At 43.9% G+C, this 24,833-nt stretch overlaps 1 protein-coding gene across 1 annotated transcript in view; it reads right to left on the bottom strand.

Annotated features, from left to right (window-relative positions):
- The window catches only part of LOC126195705 (kiSS-1 receptor-like), an 89,185-nt gene extending 64,977 nt beyond the window's left edge, over positions 1-24,208 (bottom strand). Inside the window, exon 1 of the mRNA XM_049934334.1 lies at positions 22,084-24,208. Coding sequence (XP_049790291.1) covers positions 22,084-22,506 — 423 coding nt within the window. The 5' untranslated portion in view covers positions 22,507-24,208. The remainder of the gene's footprint in view (positions 1-22,083) is intronic.
- Positions 24,209-24,833: the final 625 nt, after the last annotated feature.

Raw genomic sequence — 24,833 nt, 5'->3', positions numbered from 1 at the left:
CCATTCGCTCCTAGATCTTTGTCTGATGTTGAACTGTTGATAGTTCGTAGTGAATGTCAAAAAAGTCAGGCCAAACTGTGGAACTCGTGTATGACATTTCTCATCTAAATTGATAATTAATATTTTATATGAAAGTAATGATCTCTCTGATAAGAAGTATAAACGTGACAATCCTCTGAATCCATCAATTTTTTAAAAAAATATAATTTCCATCGTGGTTTGTTGGCTCGCTTCCGCTCACGACAGTAAACGGGATCAGTAAAATGAGAGAACTATTATTAATATGCCTGTAATATCATCCTGTGTACCTTGTGAACGCGAATGTAAACGAATGTGCTAACACACACACACACACACACACACACACACACACACACAGACAGAGAGAGAGAGAATGTCTCATTTTCATTCATTTTCATTTCCTTGTTAACTGTCGCTGCTTTTTTGTCTGTTTTGATGAGGACGACTTTTATCAGTCTGTCAGTGCAATTAATTCTTTCCCTCCATCGGGTGTTTCAGAAATTAGTAGGGAAGTTTCGAAATTTATTTTTGTTTATTAATTTTGCCTCTACATTATTGCGACGAGTGCAAAGTCGAGTCTGGTAATCACGAACATAGCTGCCTTTTCCCGACCTTATTTGACGGTGAAAAGATCTTTCGCCACCAGGATTTAAATCGGGTACCACAAATTACACAGCTTCGCACAAGCATGCGTTATCGACATCGATTACGCAGGCGGTGGGGTGGTTATTAATTTACGCATTAAAACTAAGAATTGACCTTAGCACCATTTGTAGAAGGGCATACTAAAAGTAACGCTCTCTGAACTTTTTATTCCGTTCTCAATATCGATTGAGGTATTAAATGTCATGCGTATTATTCGGTCGACTTTCTCACTTCACTGAGGCAAGCTGCAATCCTCTGCCGCTAAAGGGCTCAAAAAATATGGTGCAACATGATAGTTTGTGACGTAACTACGCTGGTGCGTAAGAAACAGAGTGCTGTAAGCGAGTTTCTAACCGCAGGAAAAGTGCTTCCCATTGAAATTCATAGGGGAATGAATGCTGTGTACTGATGACTGCTGGCCGGTCTGGCCGAGCGGTTCTAGGCGCTTCAGTGTGGAACCGCTTGACCGCTACGGTCACAGATTCGAATCCTGCCTCGGTCATGGATGTGTGTCATGGCCTTAGGTTAGTTAGGTTTAAGTAGTTCTAAGTTCTAGGGAGCTGATGACCTCAGATGTTAAGTCCCATAGTGCTCAGAGCCATTTGAACTGATGACTGTATCGACATCGCTGAAGAGTGACATTGTGCTGTTCGTGCTGATAGTGCTAATCTCAGCGTGTCTGACAGAATGAATGACCACGTCCGTCAACCGACGAGAGTCAACGGAATCGGGTTGATGGACTCATCAGAGAAAATCGTTGGATAGCACAGACACAGATCTCAGGTAAGTGTGGCATTGACGAGAACGTGTACGGGCCATGATTGCAGAACTGTCTGCACGGTGGGTGCTTAGATGCTCACTCCTGACATGAAACAGAGAATATTGGGCATCTGTCAACAATTTCCCTTTTGCATTTTGGGCATGAGTGCGGGGGGTTCCTTAACGACATTGTGACAGATGATTAAATCTCGATTCACTATTTTAGCCCGTTAACAATAGAGCATCAATGGAGTTACGCCACATACCATCACCGACGAAAAAAAAGTTCAAAACAACGCCAACAACAGTCAAAATCATGTTCACACTCTTCTCGAATGTTCAAGGTGTGGTGCATTTTGAATTCATGCTTAAAGGCACCACTGCAAAATCTGCAAGATAGTGTGAAACCCTCAGCAAAGTGGAAGCACGAATTCAAACTGTATGACAGTAGCGCACCACACGTGACGGATGCAACATGTGCAGCTTTGGGTTCACTGTCACCGATCATCCTTCACACAGTCCCGGCTTGGCCCCATCTGATTTTCATCTGTTTCCGAAACTTACAGAACACCTTTGAGCATTTCACGTTGATAGTGATGAACCGGTGCAGCAGGGGTGAGGCTGTGGCTCCGTCAACAAGGCCAATCATACTATAGTAAAGGTATCAACAAACGGGTCTCTCGTTAAGAGAAATTTGTTCGTCGCTAGGGAGACTACGTTCAGAAAATATGTAGACATGAAGAATAAGTTTGTAGAATGATAATACAAGCTGCTTTACTTGAACATCTTTGAGAGTTTTCACACAAAAACTGAGAGGCATTACTTTTCAGCACGCTCTCATAAGTTGTCGGTCATGTGATAACGGCAGGGATCACGCTTACGCGTTGAAGTGCGTTTGTGTCAAGTCGAGATGGCGACGCCACACCAACAAAAGGCATTTCATTGTTCAACGGAACGGAGCTCCACCACAATGGTACCTCCCTGTAAGAGAATCATTGGTGTCAAATTTCCTCTGAACTATTTGCATATGAACATGTGATTTATTTTTGTGCCAAAGTATATGAAATATTTCCAGAATGAGATTTTCGCTCTGCAGCGGTGTGTGCGCTGATATGAAACTTCCTGGCAGATTAAAACTGTGTGCCCGACCGAGACTCGAACTCGGGACCTTTGCCTTTCGCGGGCAAGTGCTCTACCAACTGAGCTACCGAAGCACGACTCACGCCCGGTACTCACAGCTTTACTTCCGCCAGTACCTCGTCTCCTACCTTCCAAACTTGCCCGCGAAAGGAAAAGATCCCGAGTTCGAGTCTCGGTCGGGCACACAGTTTTAATCTGCCAGGAAGTTTCATATCAGCGCACACTCCGCTGCAGAGTGAAAATCTCATTCTGGAAACATTCCCCAGGCTGTGGCTAAGCCATGTCTCCGCAATATCCTTTCTTTCAGGAGTGCTAGTTCTGCAAGGTTCGCAGGAGAGCTTCTGTAAAGTTTGGAAGGTAGGAGACGAGGTACTGGCGGAAGTAAAGCTGTGAGTACCGGGCGTGAGTCGTCTTCGGTAGCTCAGTTGGTAGAGCACTTGCCCGCGAAAGGCAAAGGTCCCGAGTTCGAGTCTCGGTCGGGCACACAGTTTTAATCTGCCAGGAAGTTTTATATGAAATATTCTAGCTATGTTGCTTCTCTTCCAGCGACGCTGCGTAGTGACAGCAGTGAAAGCAATAACTCCGGACATGCTGGCAAAATGCTGAGTTTGGATGTTTGTCGTACATCCGGTAGAGGGTACGTTGAACATTTTAAGAAGGACGGTAAAAAGTGACCAAAAACGTATTTTTTAAAATACCCAAAGGTGGTATGTGCGTGACTGTAAAAAAAAATGTGCCCTTGTAAAATCCGCCGGATTTCTCGAAAATAAAAATTTTGATCTTCTGTAAGTAAGTTAAAGTTCCAATCTTCATTCGAGTAGAAGATACGGTCTTGCGAAACTGAATAGATCATTTTGAAACACTTTGTACTCTAATCTCTCTGTTGCTGTCTCGCCTTATTTCTCACACGTACATTTGATTGTAACACTTTGGACCGCCACAATGTGTCAGTAATATCCAGAAAGGGGCCCTTCCGCTTAAGGTCCTCAGATTGCCCCTTAGTTGTATCTTAAATGTCGCAAGTGATACAGGGTTAGAACTCTCGTGTACAGTGACTCTTTCTGTGGACAGATACTTCTGCAGAACCTGGTGCTGTCATTTTGGTTGTCATTTTGCGAAGTCAACAAAGATGAAAGCTAGAAACCTTGTTGTTTTGCAAAAACAGGCATCATGTCTGCAGGGACACCGCAATCACTTTTTATACACTGTTACCTATAATCCTTCTTGATTGCAAAAATGTTTATTCACATGACCGGTTTCGGTTCCTCTAGAACCATCTTCAGTCCTGAAATGACAAAGACATTAATTTACTATTTCACAAATGCAAGCCTATTTCGTCCTACCCGATCAACATCAAATGTACCAGAACGTACTTGCAATTTCGGTTACAGGAGTAACCCGTCCACACTCACCAACTTTCACATGCTGCGTCACATTAAATTGGTTGGCAGAATGCACGTCTTTTATATTAATTATAAAACTCTTACCAACAGGTGGCGTCTGGTACACTTGTAACATTACATATGCACATACTGTATTAAGTAGATTTTTCTAATTTGCTTTTATCCCTAAAAATACCTAGTTAAGATCTATAGTTGTCTGTACTTGTCAAAATTAAAATACACAATAAAATTATCGTTTTTGTACGATAGAAAACAAAGGCTGATTTCTATATCCATGGCGCTGGTGTAGACTTGTTTTCCTCCATGGCCTGCTTCCGTGGTTCCCACTATTTCGGTGTTGTGCCGCGAGATCTGAAGATGGTTCTAGAGGAATCGAAACCGGTCATGTGAATAAACGTTTTTGCAGTCAGTACCTTGTTGTGCTGACAGATTCATCTCATGATTACCCCATGGTTTAGATTAGGTTGGAACGTGATACTTGCAACTTCATTTTTTTTTTTTTTTGGTCATCAGTCTACTGACTGGTTTGATGAGGCTCGCCACAAATTCTTTTCCTGTGCTAACCTCTTCATCTCAGAGTAGCAGTACGTCCTCAATTATTTGCTTGACGTATTCCAATCTCTGTCTTCCTCTACAGTTTTTGCCCTCTACAGCTCCCTCTAGTACCAGGAAAGTCATTCCCTCATGTCTTAGCAGATGTCCTATCATCCTGTCCCTTCTCCTTATCAGTGTTTTCCACATATTCCTTTCCTCTCCGATTCTGCGTAGAACCTCCTCATTCCTTACCTTATCAGTCCACCTAATTTTCAACATTCGTCTATAGCACCACATCTCAAATGCTTCGATTCTCTTCTATTCCGGTTTTCCCACAGTCCATGTTTCACTACCATACAATGCTGTACTCCAGACGTACATACTCAGAAATTTCTTCCTCAAATTAAGGCCGGTATTTGATATTAGTAGACTTCTCTTGGCCAGAAATGCCTTTTTTGCCATAGCGAGTCTGCTTTTGACGTCCTCCTTGCTCCGTCCGTCATTGGTTATTTTACTGCCTAGGTAGCAGAATTCCTTAACTTCATTGACTTCGTGACCATCAATCCTGATGTTAAGTTTCTCGCTGTTCTCATTTCTACTACTTCTCATTACCTCCATCTTTCTCCGATTTACTCTCAAACCATACTGTGTACTCATTAGACTGTTCATTCCGTTCAGCAGATCATTTAATTCTTCTTCACTTTCACTCAGGATAGCAATATCATCAGCGAATCGTATCATTGATATCCTTTCACCTTATATTTTAATTCCACTCCTGAACCTTTCTTTTATTTCCATCATTGCTTTCTCGATGTACAGATTGAAGAGTAGGGGCGAAAGGCTACAGCCTTGTCTTACACCCTTCTTAATACGAGCACTTCGTTCTTGATCGTCCACTCTTATTATTCCCTCTTGGTTGTTGTACATATTGTATATGACCCGTCTCTCCCTATAGCTTACCCCTACTTTTTTCAGAATCTCGAACAGCTTGCACCATTTTAAATTGTCGAACGCTTTTTCCAGGTCGACAAATCCTATGAAAGTGTCTTGATTTTTCTTTAGCCTTGCTTCCATTATTAGCCGTAACGTCAGAATTGCCTCTCTCGTCCCTTTACTTTTCCTAAAGCCCAACTGATCGTCACCTAGCGCATTCTCAATTTTCTTTTCCATTCTTCTGTATATTATTCTTGTAAGCATCGATGCATGAGCTGTTAAGCTGATTGTGCGATAATTCTCGCACTTGTCAGCTCTTGCCGTCTTCGGTATTGTGTGGATGATGCTTTTCCGAAAATCAGATGGTACATCGCCAGACTCATATATTCTACACACCAACGTGAATAGTCGTTTTGATGCCACTTCCCCCAATGATTTTAGAAATTCTGATGGAATGTTATCTATCCCTTCTGCCTTATTTGACCGTAAGTCCTCCAAAGCTCTTTTAAATTCCGATTCTAATACTGGATCCCCTATCTCTTCTAAATCGACTCCTGTTCCTTCTTCTATCACATCAGACAAATCTTCACCCTCATAGAGGCTTTCAATGTATTCTTTCCACCTATCTGCTCTCTCCTCTGCATTTAACAGTGGAATTCCCGTTGCACTGTTAATGTTACCACCGTTGCCTTTAATGTCACCAAAGGTTGTTTTGACTTTCCTGTATGCTGAATCTGTCCTTCCGACTATCATATCTTTTTCGATGTCTTCACATTTTTCCTGCAGCCATTTCGTCTTAGCTTCCCTGCACTTCCTATTTATTTCATTCCTCAGCGACTTGTATTTCTGTATTCCTGATTTTCCTCCTTTCATCAATCAACTGAAGTATTTCTTCTGTTACCCATGGTTTCTTCGCAGCTACCTTCTTTGTACCTATGTTTTCCTTCCCAACTTCTGTGATGGCCCTTTTTAGAGATGTCCATTCCTCTTCAACTGTACTGCCTACTGCGCTATTCCTTATTGCTGTATCTATAGCGTTAGAGAACTTCAAACGTATCTCGTCATTCCTTAGTACTTCCGTATCCCACTTCCTTGCGTATTAATTCTTCCTGACTAATGTCTTGAACTTCAGCCTACTCTTCATCACTACTATATTGTGATCTGAGTCTATATCTGCTCCTGGGTACGCCTTACAATCCAGTATCTGATTTCGGAATCTCTGTCTGACCATGATGTAATCTAATTGATATCTTCCCGTATCTCCCGGCCTTTTCCAAGTATACCTCCTCCTCTTGTGATTCTTGAACAGGGTATTCGCTATTACTAGCTGAAACTTGTTACAGAACTCAATTAGTCTTTCGCCTCTTTCATTCCTTGTCCCAAGCCCATATTCTCCTGTAACCTTTTGTTCTACTCCTTCCCCTACAACTGCATTCCAGTCGCCCATGACTATTAGATTTTCGTCCCCCTTTACATACTGCATTACCCTTTCAATATCCTCATACACTTTCTCTATCCGTTCAGCTTGCGACGTCGGCATGTATACCTGAACTATCGTTGTCGGTGTTGGTCTTCTGTCGATTCTGATTAGAACAACCCGGTCACTGAACTGTTCACAGTAACACACCCTCTGCCCTACCTTCCTATTCATAACGAATCCTACACCTGCTATACCATTTTCTGCTGCTGTTGATATTACCCGATACTCATCTGACCAGAAATCCTTGTCTTCCTTCCACTTCACTTCACTGACCCCTACTATATCTAGATTGAGCCATTGCATTTCCCGCCGGCCGCGGTGGTCTCGCGGTTCTAGGCGCACAGTCCGGAACCGTGCGACTGCTACGGTCGCAGGTTCGAATCCTGCCTCGGGCATGGATGTGTGTGATGTCCTTAGGTTAGTTGGGTTTAAGCAGTTCTAAGTTCTAGGGGACTGATAACCACAGCAGTTGAGTCCCATAGTGCTCAGAGCCATTTGAACCATTTGAACCATTGCATTTCCCTTTTCAGATTTTCTAGTTTCCCTACCACGTTCAAGCTTCTGACATTCCACGCCCCGACTCGTAGAACGTTATCCTTTCGTTGATTATTCAATCTTTTTCTCATGGTAACCTCCCCCTTGGCAGTCCCCTCCCGGAGATCCGAATGGGAGACTATTCCGGAATCTTTTGCCAATGGAGAGATCATCATGACACTTCTTCAATTACAGGCCACATGTCCTGTGGATACACGTTACGTGTCTTTAATGCAGTGGTTTCCATTGCCTTCTGCATCCTCATGTCGTTGATCATTGCTGATTCTTCCGCCTTTAGGGGCAATTTCCCACCCCTAGGACAAGAGAGTGCCCTGAACCTCTATCCGCTCCTCCGCCCTCTTTGACAAGGCCGTTGGCAGAATGAGGCTGACTTCTTATGCCAGAAGTGTTCGGCCGCCAATGCTGATTATTTATCAAAATTTAGGCAGTGGCGGGGATCGAACCCGGACCGAAGACGTTTCGATTATGAATCAAAGACGCTACCCCTTTTTTTATTTATTTCATTTTGTTCGCTTTTGTTCATTGCAGCTGCTCGGGGCGGACGTCGTAAGACATCCGTTCAAGTTCGTTATTGATCCAGTAGCTCAGTTTTTTATTACAGAGGGCAGCTAACCCTCTGAGCAAACACGCTGAGCTACCGTGCCGGCTGCCCCTAGAGCACAGCACCACTTCATACGTATTCCATCATATCTAGAGTTCAGAACAGTCATGGATGGCAATTTTAACCCCTTATTTTATGGACGGATTTAATCTATATGATCATCACCAGGTGTTATGTCTGTCATTGTAAACCAGTATATAAATATAAAAAACTGGTAGCCGAATAGGTACCACGAAAAGATGTAGAAGCGTAATAAAACTACGAGAAACACAAATGACCCCCGGTACACTATGAGCGATTTTGTTTATCATAGTTTCATTCTGTTTTTACATTTAGCCATCTTGACTACAATCTGCCTGTGTTTTATATACTAGTTTATAATGACAGACATAACGTAAATTATGGTCACAGAGATGAAAACAAGCCGTAGAATAAAGGGATTAAAACTGCAATCAGAGACCTCACCATATCATAAAACCCAAGTCACGTTCTGACACAAAGGCTGTGAACCTTTCACAACGAAAACTACGCTGATACCGATTATTGTACACATGCGGCCACATTCTTATTGATATAGGCCATAGATCTTACCTTCAGAATTGGTCATAATATCGATATTGTTATTTGTGGGTCTAAACGGTACTGACGACAATAGTAATAATAATACATCTTTTCAGAATACTGGGCATTTTAGTTTCTCCTTAAATTCATTACGGACGCCCGGCAGAACATTAAAATGTAGGATGTGTCGGGGATATTCAGACCGTCCAGTAGCCCTAGCCGTTTCGGATATCTCGGATTGCGTAACGCAGTTCGTCAAAGGTTGACTGAGAAATACTGCCGAGGACCCAGTTTCTCGGCCAGGAACGCTAAGCAAGTTACATCATATGATAGCACAAAAGCACTAGCGTCAGTTCATATATTTTATTGTTTGTTTATTTGTTGTTGAATTTATTAAACCCATTTACTAATTATCTGAATGAGTTGCATCCTATATAATGTGTTTGAATATTCACGTCATACATGTGGTTTCACTTTATTAAAAAAACAGATAAATTAAAAAGGGCGTTGTAGTACTAAAAAATTACAAAATGTCATGAGAAATCAAAACTATGAATCAAAAGTTATTAATGAAAAAATGTGCTATCTTATGGCTGGAAACTGAAATAAGAAGAAACTAACTTGCGTATTTCCGCCAACAGCCCGCTGTATATGCGAGTGTCTGAGTATTCAGGAAAGAAATTAATTCTACGGCAGTAGGGCCCTACTTCCAGCGTTACGACCAATGACTATATATGTTTTCTGTGCAACTACGTCTACAGTCACCGGTATATTCCATTAAATCGTTGGAATTCCGGTATTGTTTCGAAAACCAAAAAATGATTCTCGTACTTAAACGGAATTATTCAGCACAAGTAGCAGAGCCGCCGCACTGTAACTGTTCACATCTACGATGTCCCTTGCGTCAGTACAGTAGAAATGAGCAGAAAACAAAGAGTGATGTGCGGCGCCCCTTGGGAGGTAGAGGCGATGCGGTCACTTAAAAGGCACGATTAATGTGAGGAGTCAGTGAACGAAGAGGTGATGTGTTGAGGGTGAGTACGAAAAGGCGCCTTCAGTCTAGTGGGGTTGAGATGGTTATGAGCTTCAAATAATTTACTAACTGCATAGCAGGAGTAACACACCTCGCTGCAGTAAGAAAATGCACACAATTTTAAACATTTCACGCCGTCCAGAAACGGTCACGCCGCACTTAGCTCTCAAAGCAATCCCTTCCACCCTCCGCCGATATAATGGAGCTCGCGGCGTAACGGAACCTCGGCCCTGCTCTTCGCTCGGACGATCCAAGCTCACGAATTACGTGCGAACCAGCGTCTACTCTTAAGCCAGCTTGAGCGATCGCCATAGGCTAGACATTTCCCAGAATAAGATTTGCTTGTAATCCACGTTCGTATAGTATGTGGTGGGTAAGATTTAGGTTCACGATCGTTCCACAATGTAACTGATTACTAGCTTACGGCCAACAGCCAAGTTAGCAATTATGCCTTCGTTAATTCACCGTAGATTTGGACTAAAATCAGGCCGACGGAATAAACGTACAGCTAAAACTTTGCATTGACTCTTCGATCAGCCCTATTATGTCATAGATATAAGTTACTCGTGAACTCGGCAATGCTTCGGAACTGCTAAATATGTACTGGATCCGGACATACGCGCTAATCTCCTTCTGCTTCCTCTCTCTCTCTCCTTCTCCTTCTCCCCACCCCTCTCTTTGTCCACGTCCGCCTCCTCCCCGTCTCTCTGTCCACCATTCTCCTCCCCATCTCTCTGTCCGTCACCTCTTCCTCCTATGCCATTCCATCTCCTCCTCTCCCTATTCGTCTCCTCTCTCCCCCTCTGTATGTCTGTTTCCTCCTCACTCTATATCCGCCTCTCCTTTACTCCTCTCCTTGACTTGAGCTCCGCTTATTATTATTGGGAACGAAAGTTGAATTGGGAACTGAAGTTGCTTAAAATTAATGGGTAAATCAGTTGGGATCATTGGCATATGGGGTATGAGAGACAGCTCTCCACTTGCTGAATCTGTGAGGGTAGCAGCTCCAGTGAAATAATTTCGCATAATTTTAATCTGTGAAGGTTTAGTATTACAAAGTTTCGAACGACTCACATTTCAATATAGTATTCTAATCGTAAGTCGATCAGCCAGAAAGTCGATCAGCCAAGAATTTATTCTGACAAAACCGAATGCGAGGAAGAAAACAAAACAAGACATCGTTGTGTACAAAATTTTTATGTAAAATTATATATATATATATATATATATATATATATATATATATATATATGGGAACCACAATCTGGCTAATGGTTTAAACGCCCTGCAAATGTATTTAAAACTGACCGAGAGAAAGGAAACGAAACCGTACACATTTGCAGCACAGCGTTTCCTATTTCACTGTTTTAACACGAAACCACTCACACACACACATATATATATATATATATATATATATATATAACAATATTAAAATATGTGTAGCCTAAATCCACTAAAGCGTTTATTGGAGTATCGTAAAAAATTTGAAATAAATCGTCCAAGAAGTTTCCGAGATTTTTGCTGAGAATGTTTCCCCTATATACACACACACACCAAGAAGGGTGTACTTAAATTCCAGGAAAACTTTCAATTATTTATTGCACATGAACTAAACATGGTACAGATGTCATACATATCGCATTTCAAAGAGAAAAACCTAAAAGTGGTTTTTTTTTTTTTTTTTTTTTTTTTTATACAAACATTCAATATGCGAACTATGAGTGACCTGGCAGACGTCAGTGTAGTAACAGAATTCTTGCCACACCCTTCCCAGCATGGCATCGTTGACTGTGGCAGTCGCTTCCCGTATTCTCTCCAGGAGCTCTGCTACATCACGTGGTAGAGGCGGTACATACACCAGATCTTTAATGTGTCCCCACAGAAAAAAGTCACACGGAGGGAGATGTGGTGATCGGAGAGGCCATTTCATGAAACAGCTGTCCCCTTCTGTGCCGGCCGCGGTGGTCCGCGGTTCTAGGCGCGCATTCCGGAACCGTGGGACTGCTACGGTCGCAGGTTCGAATCCTGCCTCGGGCATGGATGTGTGTGATGTCCTTAGGTTAGTTAGGTTTAAGTAGTTCTAAGTCCAGGGGACCGATGACCTCAGATGTTAAGTCCCATAGTCCTCAGAGCCATTAACGGTTGTTTGTATTTTTATTTTATATTTCATTCTTTTCTCAAATTAGCTGCCGTAAGACAAGATTAAATACGCATGTTGAGAGAGTTAGAAGCTATTCGAAAGATCGACTTCCATCTTCATACAATGAAATCCTGAAAATGTTAAAGGAATGGTTGGAATGGTTGCCGGCCGAAGTGGCCGCGCGGTTCTGGCACTGCAGTCTGGAACCGCGAGACCGCTACGGTCGCAGGTTCGAATCCTGCCTCGGGCATGGATGTGGGTGATGTCCTTAGGTTAGTTAGGTTTAACTAGTTCTAAGTTCTAGGGGACTAATGACCTCAGCAGTTGAGTCCCATAGTGCTCAGAGCCATTTGAACAATTTTTTTTTTTGGAATGGTTATAAAGAATCACCGAATCACAACCATTGAAGGCGCTTCATATTAGTTGGTTCGTCCCATGAAAAATTTTTTTTTCGTATGTTATGCGTACGAAACATGCGACAGCAAAATTTGTTCCAAAAATCAACGGTGAGTGCAAGGAGTCACTATATTATGTCAATAACGATACAGAACTATTGAAGGGTGTCATTACAGGTGATGAAACATGGGTTTAAGGATATGAGGTCCCAAAAAAGGCTCAGTCGTCCCAGAGGATGCAGTCTGTATTGCCAAGACCAAAAACAGCTCAACTGGTGTGCTAAAATTCGAAGTTTATGTTCACTGTATTCTTCAGTTTTAACGGCATAGTACACCGTGAATTTTTACTACAAGATAGAACTGTCAATAAGGAGCACCACTTACATTTTCAACGCCGTTTGCGTGGTTCAATCAGGAAAAACCACAGATGAGATCAAAAACGTGCATAACTAAAAGCTATTTCGAAGGCTTAGCTCGAGAAATGTCTCGGTGACTGAGACATATAAAATCTAATGGAGTCTGTTTTGGAGGTGATAACATTGATGTAGAAGAATAAATTCTTTACAAAACACTAAGATTCCTGTTATTTTTTCAATGCGCCACGAATTGAATTACGTTAATTTCTCAACAACAATATTTAAAAGTTATGGCTTATTCGCTGATGTTATCTTTTATAAATTCACCCTCCTTTAATAAATTATCTAGACAACTAATTTTTGTTATTTATTTATTGTAAAAGATGCAAGGGTCCTGAGAAACTGGAATAAGGATTCAGTATTTCACTACTTACTTTTTCGCAGCTTTAAAAATTATACACTTTCATTATCATTAACGGTTGTTTGTATTTTTATTTAATATTTCATTCTTTTCTCAAATTAGCTGCCGTAAGACAAGATTAAATACGCATGTTGAGGGAGTTAGAAGCTATTCGAACGATCGACTTACAGAACTGTTTCGGGAGTTGGGAAATGCGCAAGCAGAAGTATATAATATCTAACGGGAGCTGTTTTGAAGGGAATAACATTGATGTAAAAGAGTAAGTAAAATTTTTAAGAAGAAACAAAAATTCCATTATCTTTTGAACAGACATTGTATGTGAGCTCACATTCTGAATCGTGATCCCCTACCTCCATGTTCTGATAGGTCTTCGGACGAGAGACAGTTGTTACAATATTTTATGCAATATTTATAGGTCCTACTGTAGTTGCAGTTGATTACAGTGTTACATTACACCACTGTAGGCCCCTCTATGGTACCAGGTGATCATGCGGAAAATGGGTTCTTATTATTATACAGTGTTATTCATAAGTACTTCCACAGTTTTAGTAAACTACTGCATGGAAAGTACAAGACATACAGAAAAATCAGTGAATAGAGCATCTCTGCATGTTTCGTTATAGGTTCTCTGGAGTAGATGTACTTGCGGCCAGGGGCGTCAAAGCTTGTAGGCAAATCATGTGGACCGTATTGTCGCATCGAATTAGTTCACGCCTGTAGGCAGGCAATCTAATGGACACAGTTACGTTGGCTTCCGTGTGAAATCTTATGGGACTTAACTGCTAAGGTCATCAGTCCCTAAGCTTACACACTACTTAACCTAAATAATCCTAAGGACAAACACACACACCCATGCCCGAGGGAGCACTCGAACCTCCGCCGGGACCAGCCGCACAGTCCATGACTGCAGCGCCCAAGACCGCTCGGCTAATCCCGCGCGGCCTGTCTATTTATTGCAGACAAGCGCTTTCAGTACGTCACATTTTTTAAACTTTACTGGCCCTAGAATACAACAGGGGACTGGGGGGGGAGGGGGTAGAGCGCAGGAAAGAAGCTATTGGTGGGCTAGGCGGCGTGGAGTTTTCAAACCGATTTTCCGCAGCAGCCACAGGATGCACGGCATGACAGGTTCCACCAAAGATACAGTCAACAGACTAAATACTGCAGGAGTAGTTGAACTACGTTGTGAGTACGGAAGTGCCTACACAGGGGAGAAAGGGAGCCCAGTTAGTACACGAGTAGCAGAACATGAAAGCTACGTTGTACAATTAGCATAGCATAATAAATCTGCGATAGCGGAGCACCACCATGGCTGTCGCAGCCTACCTTGTTCCAGAACCTAACTAACCTAAGGACATCACACACATCCATGCCGCCAGCCGCTGGTGGCCGAGCGGTTCTAGGCGCTTCAGTCTGGAACCCCGCGACCGCTACGGTCGTAGGTTCGAATCCTGCCTCGGGCATGGATGTGTGTGATGTCCTTAGGTTAGTTAGTTTTAAGTAGTTCTAAGTTCTAGAGGACTGATGACCTGAGATGTTAAGTCTCATAGTGCTCAGAGCCATTTTTGAACATCCATGCCCGAGGCAGGATTCGAACCTCCGACCGTAGCTGTCACGCGGTTCCAGACTAGCGCCTAGAACCACTCGGCCACTCCGGCCGGGGACTGTCACCGATCACTGAGATTCTGCCTAGCCCACCAATAGCTTCTTTCTTCACTCTCTCCCCCTTTCGTCTGGACTAGAGTCTTGTATGTAAAGGTTTTTCTTTAAATTACCCCTACCAGTCACAAACTTTGTCAACTATTGTATTACCTATTTATTTAGCGACATGTTTCGAGGGAATACATCTTCAGGCTAAATGGCATTACAAAAACAACTTTACAATAAGGTCATACTGATGTTACACAGCCTTTTCGTAAATGCTTTGGTCATCTTTGTTCTTCTGGCCAGAAGACCATGTAACATCAGTATGACCTTATTGTAAAGTTGTTTTTGTAATCTCATTTAGCCTGAAGATGAGTTTTTTCCCTCGAAACATCTCGCTAAATAAATAATACAATAGTTGACAAAGTCTGTGATTGGCATCGGTAATTTAAAAAAACCTTTACATATTTCTTGAAACAGTCACGGTCGAAATATAGTCAAAATTACTTCAAATGTTTTTAGACTGGTATATTCTAGGGTCAACAATATTTCAAACCTATGACGTATTGACACCGTTCGTCTACAATAAACAGAGTAACCTGCGCCCCATCAAAACCAGTCTTGCCCTGAGGAAGGCCGTTGTAATACGGCCGAAACGTTGGTTTTAAGTTTATAATTAAAGTATTTTATACGATGACGCGGTACAACATCTAGAAGAATTGTAGCCAATGAATAGATTTCCAAAGCGGTCTTCTGTCTCAGCTTCCCGGTAGTTCGTTTCAGCGACTTCAGCGACGTATTGACGTTTGCCACGTCACAGGCGGTACGCATACTGAGCACATGTAATATGAGGTAGAAACTTCGTGGGATTCTCTATCCAGTCATATGTGTCTGTTTTCTGTAAGGCTTTTAGTTTTCGCGCAATTACCTTATGTATTCCTGGAGGCCCTTATAATAATCCTGTACATCTTACAGAAGGTGCAACAAAAAATCGATGTACACTATGCTAAATCTGTTCGCTTCCTTACGGTGCGGACAGTGGTAGAAAATCGACTACACTGTCAGTCTACGTGCTGCCGACGTTTACACCATAAGCAGCAAAGAAGATTCACCATAGTGGGCATCAGTTTTTTGTGTATCCCCTGTGAGACTTACGTGAGGTGTGATCAAAAAGTAATGGAATTCTTTTAATTTCGCGTTCTCTCTGAACATCCGATTTCCAAAACTTTTTTTATCTTCTCGGTAGAGATGATCCTGATGTATAGTTGAATTTTCAGCTGTTTTGGATATTAGTTTATTTTTGACAGTCGAAAAGGTCATACGTGATTTCGAGCGCTCGGCGAATTTTTACGTACGAAAAATATGGACCAAAGAATCTGCATTAAATTGTGCCTCGGAAATGTAATAAAGTGTAGCGCCGCATTCGAAATGTTGACTATGCCTTTTGACGAATCTGCTATGAGTAAGACAAGAGTTTACCAGTTGTATAAACTTTCAAAAAGCATCGAGAAGACGTTAAAGATGACGATCGCTCTGGACCCTCTAACACATGAATTACTGACGACAATATGGAAGAAGTAAAGAAAATTGTTCTGGAAAATCGCTGCATTACCTTCAGATAGGAGGCTGGTGGTGTCGGTATATCTTCGGCACATGAGAAGCAATTTTTTCGAATGCTTTGAGCATGAAACGTGTTGCAACGAAGTTTGTTCCCAAATTGTTGAATTTCAGCCAAGAACGACGTCGCACAGACATCACTCAGCGATTGATGAATGAAATCGCAAGGACCCACAACCTCTACAGAAGATTATAACAGTTGACGAAACTTAGGTATACGAGTATGGTATCGAAACCAAGGACCAGTCGTCTGAGTGGAAACAGTCTGAAGAGCCAAAGCGAGAAATAGTTCGATCACTAGTGAAGGTTCTCCTGACAAGTTTCTTCGACTACAATAGGATAGCGCATCATGAGTTCCTTCCTTATGGTCGTACATTCCATAAGGAAGACTTCCTGGATGTTACGCGCAGTTTACGTGAAGGAATCCGAAGAAAACGACTAGAGCTGTAGCAAAACCACAAGTGGATATTTCGTCATGTTATACTCCCGCTCACACCTCAATGCTCCTTCGTGATTTTTTTAGTAAGAAACAAAACCGTTATCGGGACCTTGAGTTTCCCGGACAAGTGCTCTACCGATGAGCTACCCAAGCACGACTCACGCCCCGTCCTCACAGCTTTAATTCCGCCAGTACCTCGTCTCCTACCTTCCAAACTTCACAGAAGCTCTCCTGCAGACCTTGCAGCACTAGCTCTCCTGGAATAAAAGGATATAGCGAAGGCACGGCTTAGCCACAGCCTGTGGGATATTTCCAGAATTCACTCTGCAGCGGAGTGTGAGCTGATGTGAAACTTCCTGGCAGATTAAAACTGTGTGCCGGACCGAGACTCGAACTCGGGACCTTTGCCTTTCGCTGGCAAGTGCTCTACCGAGTTCGAGTCTCGGTCCGGCACACAGTTTTAATCTGTCAGGAAGTTTCATATCAGCGCACACTCCGCTTCAGAGTGAAAATTTCATTCTGGAAACATCCCTAGGCGGTAGCTAAGCCATGCCTCCGCTATATCATTTCTTTCAGGAGTGCTAGTTCTGCAGGAGAGCTTTTATGAAGCAGGAGAGCTTGTCTGAAGTTTGGAAGGTAGGAGACGAGGTACTGGCGCAATTAAAGCTGTGAGGACGGGGCGTGAGTTATGCTTGGGTAGCTCATATGGTAGAGAACGAAACCGTTATCTTTGCCTCATCCACCGTATTCGCCGGACCTGGCCCCTTGTGACTTTTTTCTATTCCCAAGGCTGAAGAGAACCACGAAAGGACGTCGATTTGCCACCATCGACGAGTATAAACAGAATTTCTGAAGAAGGTGAACACTATAACGAGAAGTAAGTTCCAGAAGTGTTTCGAGGAGTGAAAAAAGGGATGGCATAAGTGTATATATTTGAGGGGCATTACTTTAAAGGGGACATATCACAACAATAGGTGGAAGCATAAGCGGCCAAAGACACAACTAGCTAGGGCATAACCACCTATGGCAAGCTAACACACACCAACAAGCGAGAAACGACGGCAAGCCCCTGCATTTCAGCAACGTTATCTGGAAATACCAGCTGCTATTAAAGCCGACCAACAGGCTATAGCAGGGAAACCGACGAGCTCGCCCACTGACGCACAAACAAATCGCGCACATCGCCCTACACTGTGCATCTGATATATGACCCATCGGACCCTAAAACGAAGATAAACCTAACTGTTGCAGGATGCTGACGTTGACCGAGAGATCAACACCGGCACCCAGCGGCAGCCGCCAAGCAACAGCACCGCACAACGTCAAAGGCATCGACATGCATGATACTAAGTACTAACAAAGACTATCCTTGCATGACATGTCGCAGGCAGCAAAACATCCGCTACTGCTCTTAACCACCCGACCTAACTATCGCAGAGGTTTGTTTCCCTTGGCTCTTGCCTTGACACTTTCTTTCCTCTGCCATACAAACCGCTACCCTTCGTTTGACTTTCGACCCAATCTATCTCCAGATGAGCGCGCATTAATGGTTAACCTTAACCAGACGTACGCAAATATCGCAGTACCCAGATCCTGCGACACCTCACTTTAGTGAAAACTAAGCCTTATGCAGAGAGGGCAGTAGACTTTTTGAGTTGGTCATCATGCAGGTGTGGGCGTGGAGGGGCTCCACCTGTATAAAAAAATTTAAAGGCGCAAAGTTTGTTTCCACGAATAAATAAAGATTCCTTAAGGAAAATAAAAAAAATGGTTCAAATGGCTCTGAGCGCTATGGGGCTTAACTGCTCTTTTTTTTTTTTTTTTTTTTGAGGTCATCAGTCCCCTACAACTTAGAACTACTTAAACCGAACTAACCTAAGGACATCACACACATCCATACCCGAGGCAGGATTCGAACCTGTGGCCGTAGCAGTCGCGCGGTTCCAGATTGTAGCGCCTAGAACCGCTCAGCCACACCGGCAGGCAAAATAAAAATTCATGTTATATTTTGACTATACCTAGCACTGGTGGTTACCTGGTATCCACATGATCACCTGATATCGGTCTGTTGTAGAATTTTAGAACATGTTTTTTGCTCGCGTATCACGTCATTTCTGGAAACCCAGAATCTACTCTGTAGCAATCAACACGGATTCCGGAAACAGCGATCGTGTGAGACCCAACTCGCTTTATTTGTTCATGAGACCCAGAAAATATTAGATACAGGCTCCCACGTAGATGCCATTTTCCTTGACTTCCGGAAGGCGTTCGATACAGTTCCGCACTGTCGCCTGATAACTGATAAACAATATCAGACCAGCTGTGTGGCTGGATTGAAGAGTTTTTAGCAAACAGAACACAGCATGTTATTCTCAATGGAGAAACGTCTACAGACTTTAAAGTAACCTCTGGCGTGCCACAGGGGAGTCTTATGGGACCATTGCTTTTCACAATATACATAAATGACCTAGTAGATAGTGTCGGAAGTTCCATGCGGCTTTTCGCGGATGATTCTGTGGTATACAGAGAAGTTGCAGCATTAGAAAATTGCAGCGAAATGCAGGAAGATCTGCAGCGGATAGGCACTTGGTGCAGGGAGTGGCAACCGACCCTTAAATCTGGGAGTATGCGTACGGAACGATTTGAAGTGGAACGATCATACAAAATTAATTGTTGGTAAGGCGGGTGCCAGGTTGAGATTCATTGGGAGAGTCCTTAGAAAATGTAGTCCATCAACAATGGAGGTGGCTTACAAAACAGTCGTTCAACCTATACTTGAGTATTGTTCATCAGTGTGCGATCCGTACTTGGTCGGGTTGACAGAGGAGATAGAGAAGATCCAAAGAAGAGCGGCACATTTCGTCACAGGGTTATTTGGTAAGCGTGATAGCGTTACGTAGATGTTTAGCAAACTCAAGTGGCAGACTCTGCAAGAGACACGCTCTGCATCGCGGTGTAGCTTGCTGTCCAGGTTTCGAGAGGGTGCGTTTCTGGATGAGGTATCGAATATATTGCTTCCCCCTACTTATACCTCCCGAGGAGATCACGAATGGAAAATTAGATTCGAGCGCGCACGGAGGCCCTCCGGCAGTCGTTCTTCCAGCGAACCGTAGCCGACTGGAACAGGAAAGGGAGGTAATGACAGTGGCACGTTAAGCGCCCTCCGCCACACACCGTTGGGTGACTTGCGGAGTGTAAATGTAGATGTAGATCACTAATACCAGTCTCACTATTGACACTGTCTATGAAGTCAGTCCTGTATGAAGCTACAAGGTCTGAAGTATTTGTATTACGTGCGGTTGGCGAGCTAGCTGCTGAAGGATATTTTCGGAAAACTATTTCGCAAGACTGTCTCCCCGTACCACATACAATGGAGAGTATGATACTCCATCAGTTAGGTAGATTGTAATCAGTAAAAGTGGATAACTACTATAAACCGGTGCCACTAATATGTTTGGTAGTTAATAAACACAGTTTAGGAATAGTGTAGAGTTTTATTTTGTAAGTACTTGTGCTTTGATCTCTCCCCACCATCTTTCCTGCTAAACTAACATGAGGATTGACCCCCGCTCCCCTGGTATGAGCTTGCCCTCTGACCTCGATCTTTTAGCAAACAGAAGAACAATAAACGATTTCACAGAATTCTTTCTGCAAGCAGTGCACCACAGCTCTTAAATGATGCAGAAAATAAAAATTGCCAACAGCATTCATATTAATATTTTTTTATTATTTTGAATAGTCACGATATTATATCATCATCAGTCAACACATTTCACCAACATAACATGGAATGACCGTTGATATAGAAAGTACAGGTAGAGCACGGGAGTCCAATGTGTCAAGCATCATGCTGAGCTGTATTGTGAAACAATGACACTCGATACCTTTTCGCACCTATACTTTTGAGTTCAAGGAACATTTACCGCATTTTGTGCGAATGTTTTTGTCTGCCTGACGACGGTATGACAGTCTAAGAAAGAACAAAGGAGGTGGCTTACAAAACACTCGTTCGACCTATACTTGAGTATTGCTCATCAGTGTGGGATCCGTACCAGGTCGGGTTGACAGAAGAGATAGAGAAGATCCAAAGAAGTGCGGCGCGTTTCGTCACAGGGTTATTTGGTAAGCGTGATAGCGTTACGGAGATGTTTAGCAAACTCAAGTGGCAGACTCTGCAAGAGAGGCGCTCTGCATCGCGGTGTAGCTTGCTGTCAAGGTTTCGAGAGGGTGCGTTTCTGGATGAGGTATCGAATATATTGCTTCCCCCTACTTATACCTCCCGAGGAGATCACGAATGTAAAATTAGAGAGATTCGAGCGAGCACGGAGGCTTTCCGGCAGTCGTTCTTCCCGCGAAACATACGCCACTGTAACAGGAAAGGGAGGTAATGACAGTGGCACGTAAAATGCCCTCCGCCACACACCGTTGGGTGGCTTGCGGAGTGTAAATGTCGATGTAGATGTAGATATCGGAAAGGGATCTGAAGATTTAGAAAGCGATTTAGAAAAGATTGCTGTATGGTGTGGCAGGTGGCAGTTGACGCTAAATAACGAAAAGTGTGAGGTGATCCACATGAGATCCAAAAGAAATCCGTTGGAATTCGATTACTCGATAAATAGTACAATTCTCAAGGCTGTCAATTCAACTAAGTACCTGGGTGTTAAAATTACGAGCAAATTCATTTGGAAAGACCACATAGATAATATTGTGGGGAAGGCGAGCCAAAGGTTGCGTTTCATTGGCAGGACACTTAGAAGATGCAACAAATCCACTAAAGAGACAGCTTACACTACACTCGTTCGTCCTCTGTTAGAATATTGCTGCGCGGTTTGGGATCCTTACCAGGTGGGATTGACGGAGGACATCGAAAGGGTGCAAAAAAGGGCAGCTCGGTTTGTATGATCACGTAATAGGGGAGAGAGTGTGGCAGATATGATACGCGAGTTGGGATAGAAGTCATTAAAGCAAAGACGTTTTTCGTCGAGGCGAGGTCTATTTACGAAATTTCAGTAACCAACTTACTCTTCCGAATGCGAAAATATTTTGTTGAGCCCAACCTACATAGGTAGGAATGATCATCAAAATAAAATAAGAGAAATCAGAGCTCGAACAGAAAGGTTTAGGTGTTCGTTTTTCCCGCGCGCTGTTCGGGAGTGGAATGGTAGAGAGATAGTATGATTGTGGTTCGATGAACCCTCTGCCCAGCACTTAAATGTGAATTGCAGAGTGATCATGTAGATGTAGATGTAGATGTAGAAGATGATGAAATGTTAATGTTCATTACAAATGAAATGGGTGTCATCGCTGTTACTTAAAGATACCGAACCATGACGGCTTTCTAAAAGTGAATCTGGGAATGTGGGTCCACGATTGCGCTGCGGCAGGCGGAGTGGCGGAGCTTACCTTGACGGGGATGCAGACGGTGATAAGCAGCAGGTCCGCGGAGGCGAGACTGGCCAGGAAGACGTTGGTGGTGGTGCTCATGCGGCGGTAGCGGCACACCGTGAAGATGATCAGCGAGTTGCCGGCGACTCCCAGCGCGAACGTGGCGCCGTACACCAGAAGCGCGGGCGCTAGCTCGCTCCAGTTGAAGATGGCGTGCGACTCGCTCCAGCTGTAGTCGTACATCTCGTAGTCCTCGGCGGGGCGCGCTCCGCCCCCGCCGGCGCTGCCGCCCCCGCTGCCGTTGCTGACACCGGCGACGCCGTCCAAGCCTTGCGCGGCCTCCGGCGGGGGCTCCGCTGCTTCCGCACCCGATAGCGCATTCGCCGCCGCCGCCGCCAACACCGCCACTAACCGGCCCGCCAAAAACGCTCTGGCTCCCATTGCTGAACGCTGACACTCGGTCACTTGCTCCAGGCTCCGTCTACATGCCACCACTGCTTCAGCTAAAGCGGGACGGATGCCCTACAGTGTCACAAAGTGTAGAACCCTACCAACGCTCCTCCGTACCAGCTAAACGTCAGCGAACAATAATGAATACAGTTCTGTTCGATATCACACACTGTTCCAGAAATCAGCATTCGACAGTACACGTCACAAATTTACGTAGACGCTTTACGCTTCCTCAGTAATATCAACGGTGCGCGGCGTGTTGAACTGTCTTAGAAAGTCCTTCTATAAAGTCACACTTCCTAATCCGTTCCCTGAGGTTTCTTTCTCTCGAAAGGGAATGTCTGTTCAGACAACACACATAATATTTACATCCTCTACAGATCAACACTTTGAAAATTACGTGCCTTTTTAAGGAATCGGACCAGCACTGTGCAAATAAATCAGGCAACGCCTACGAACAGTTAAGGAATGCCTCGATCGTCAATACTCTGCCCTGATAAACGCCACACGGAACTTTCACAAGTTATGGTCGCGTCGCAGAGGATCCGGCTTTTGAATTATTCTGATGAAGTTGAGCACTGTACGAGTTATAGAGTACAATTGGGCGACATTTATCAACAAATTCAACAGTCTCTAAGAGTCTAAGACGCTATCACGTTAAACAGCACACGGAGTATAATTAATAGCTTCTACATCCGACGAACTCTCCGAAAACCGTAAGGTTTTTTGTTTCGTTTTTGTTTATTCTCACACAGTCAAGCACTGTACGAGCTATAGAGAACAACTGCGCGACATTTATCAACAAATTAAACAGTCTCTAAGAGTCTAAGACTCTATCACGTTAAATAGAACACGGAGTATAATTAATAGCATCTATATCCGACGAACTCTCCGAAAACCGTATGGTATTTTTTTTTTGTTTTGTTTTTGTTTATTCTCGCACAGTCGAACGTTGTTCCAGTGCCACAGAACAAGTGCCCAATGTCTACAACAGCGTATTATGGAATGTGAGTACACTGTCACGATAAATGGTGCCCAGAATTCAACTGCCAACCTCCACAGCCACTGAATAACTCGTAATAGTGTGTATGATTGTTCCGTGGTCTTAGATGTAGTCCTGCACTGGAGTGTTAGCAGAGAAGGAGTCTATGACCCTTTCCAACAGTTACACAAATCTTTATCGCCCTGTCTGTTTAAAAATACATTTTCTTAAATTTTTTACCCGTGTGGTTAAAAGGTAACTGCAGCCTGTTAATGGACTGCGAGAATGCAGCACTTCGAAACTGTTTTGGAAATGGATAAATTATTTAGAGAGTAGACTGGCAGTGTGCTAAACGCGAGAGTAGAGCCTTTCCAAGTTTGATCAGAATAATGTGTGGGTCTGTAAACGTAAGTATCGTTCACGCAATACAGTTGATAACCTCCGGTATTTAGAAAACACTGGTTCAATTTTCTAATGTCTTGGTGAACAACTAGAACTCGATCACTGTGCAAAGAGGATACGTGGATTACTAGAGAGAAAAATGAGGGGAAAAATGAGGGAACTCTTTGAATTCTTTTATGCTAACGCTATTATTGTGTCAGACTGCTAACTTGTCAATTACGTAAGAGATGCCTACTACGTTCGTTACCGGGTTTCACAGAGGAGAGATTATAGTACACGAAAATGTTCCACTCGCTAAAGAAAAGCGATTGTTTGTAAATATTCGGACGTGTCCGGCCCACCGGGGGCGCCGTGCGAGTCCGCGACTCCGGCGCACACTGCTCGCCCGCCGGCTCCTGACGCGCGTCGCGACGCCTGCGCGGCCCGCCAGCGGCACAGTGGATGGCGCTGCGCTTCGCCTCGGTCGGCCGCTCGCGACGTCCGCCGGAGCACGACTGCCGCGGTCTGCCGCCGCGGCGACCGGCGTCCCGGCGCCGGCAGGCATGCGCGCACACCGCACGCTGCCCCCCCCCCCCCCCCCCCCCCCCGCCATGCCGATCCTCTGGAGTCCTCAGGCGCCGCCGCCGACGTGGTAGAGGACCACTCGCCACCTTCCGCAGGGGCCCGCTCTGACTCAGGCGCTAGCTCTACCGCGCCCGAGAGTCGCTTATACGGTCGCTTTGTGCCGCTGCCGCAGTTGCAGCGTGTCGTCAGAATGCGTCTCCAGATGCCGCTCAACGCCATGCCTTCTCGACGAGGTAGACACTGTGTAAAACAATGTGCAGGTCTTATTTTTGCTCTCTCTCGGTTGTAGCATTCTCTGTCCGTGTATGCTCAAACGTTTTTCAGGTGAAATGCTCGCGACCTTCTAGTCATACAAATACAGGGTGTTTCA

The sequence above is a fragment of the Schistocerca nitens genome, chromosome 7 (assembly GCF_023898315.1).
Source record: "Schistocerca nitens isolate TAMUIC-IGC-003100 chromosome 7, iqSchNite1.1, whole genome shotgun sequence".
NCBI classification, from domain to species: domain Eukaryota; kingdom Metazoa; phylum Arthropoda; class Insecta; order Orthoptera; family Acrididae; genus Schistocerca; species Schistocerca nitens.
Note: the sequence above shows the minus strand (reverse complement) of the source record. Positions and strands in the feature narration are given on the sequence as shown.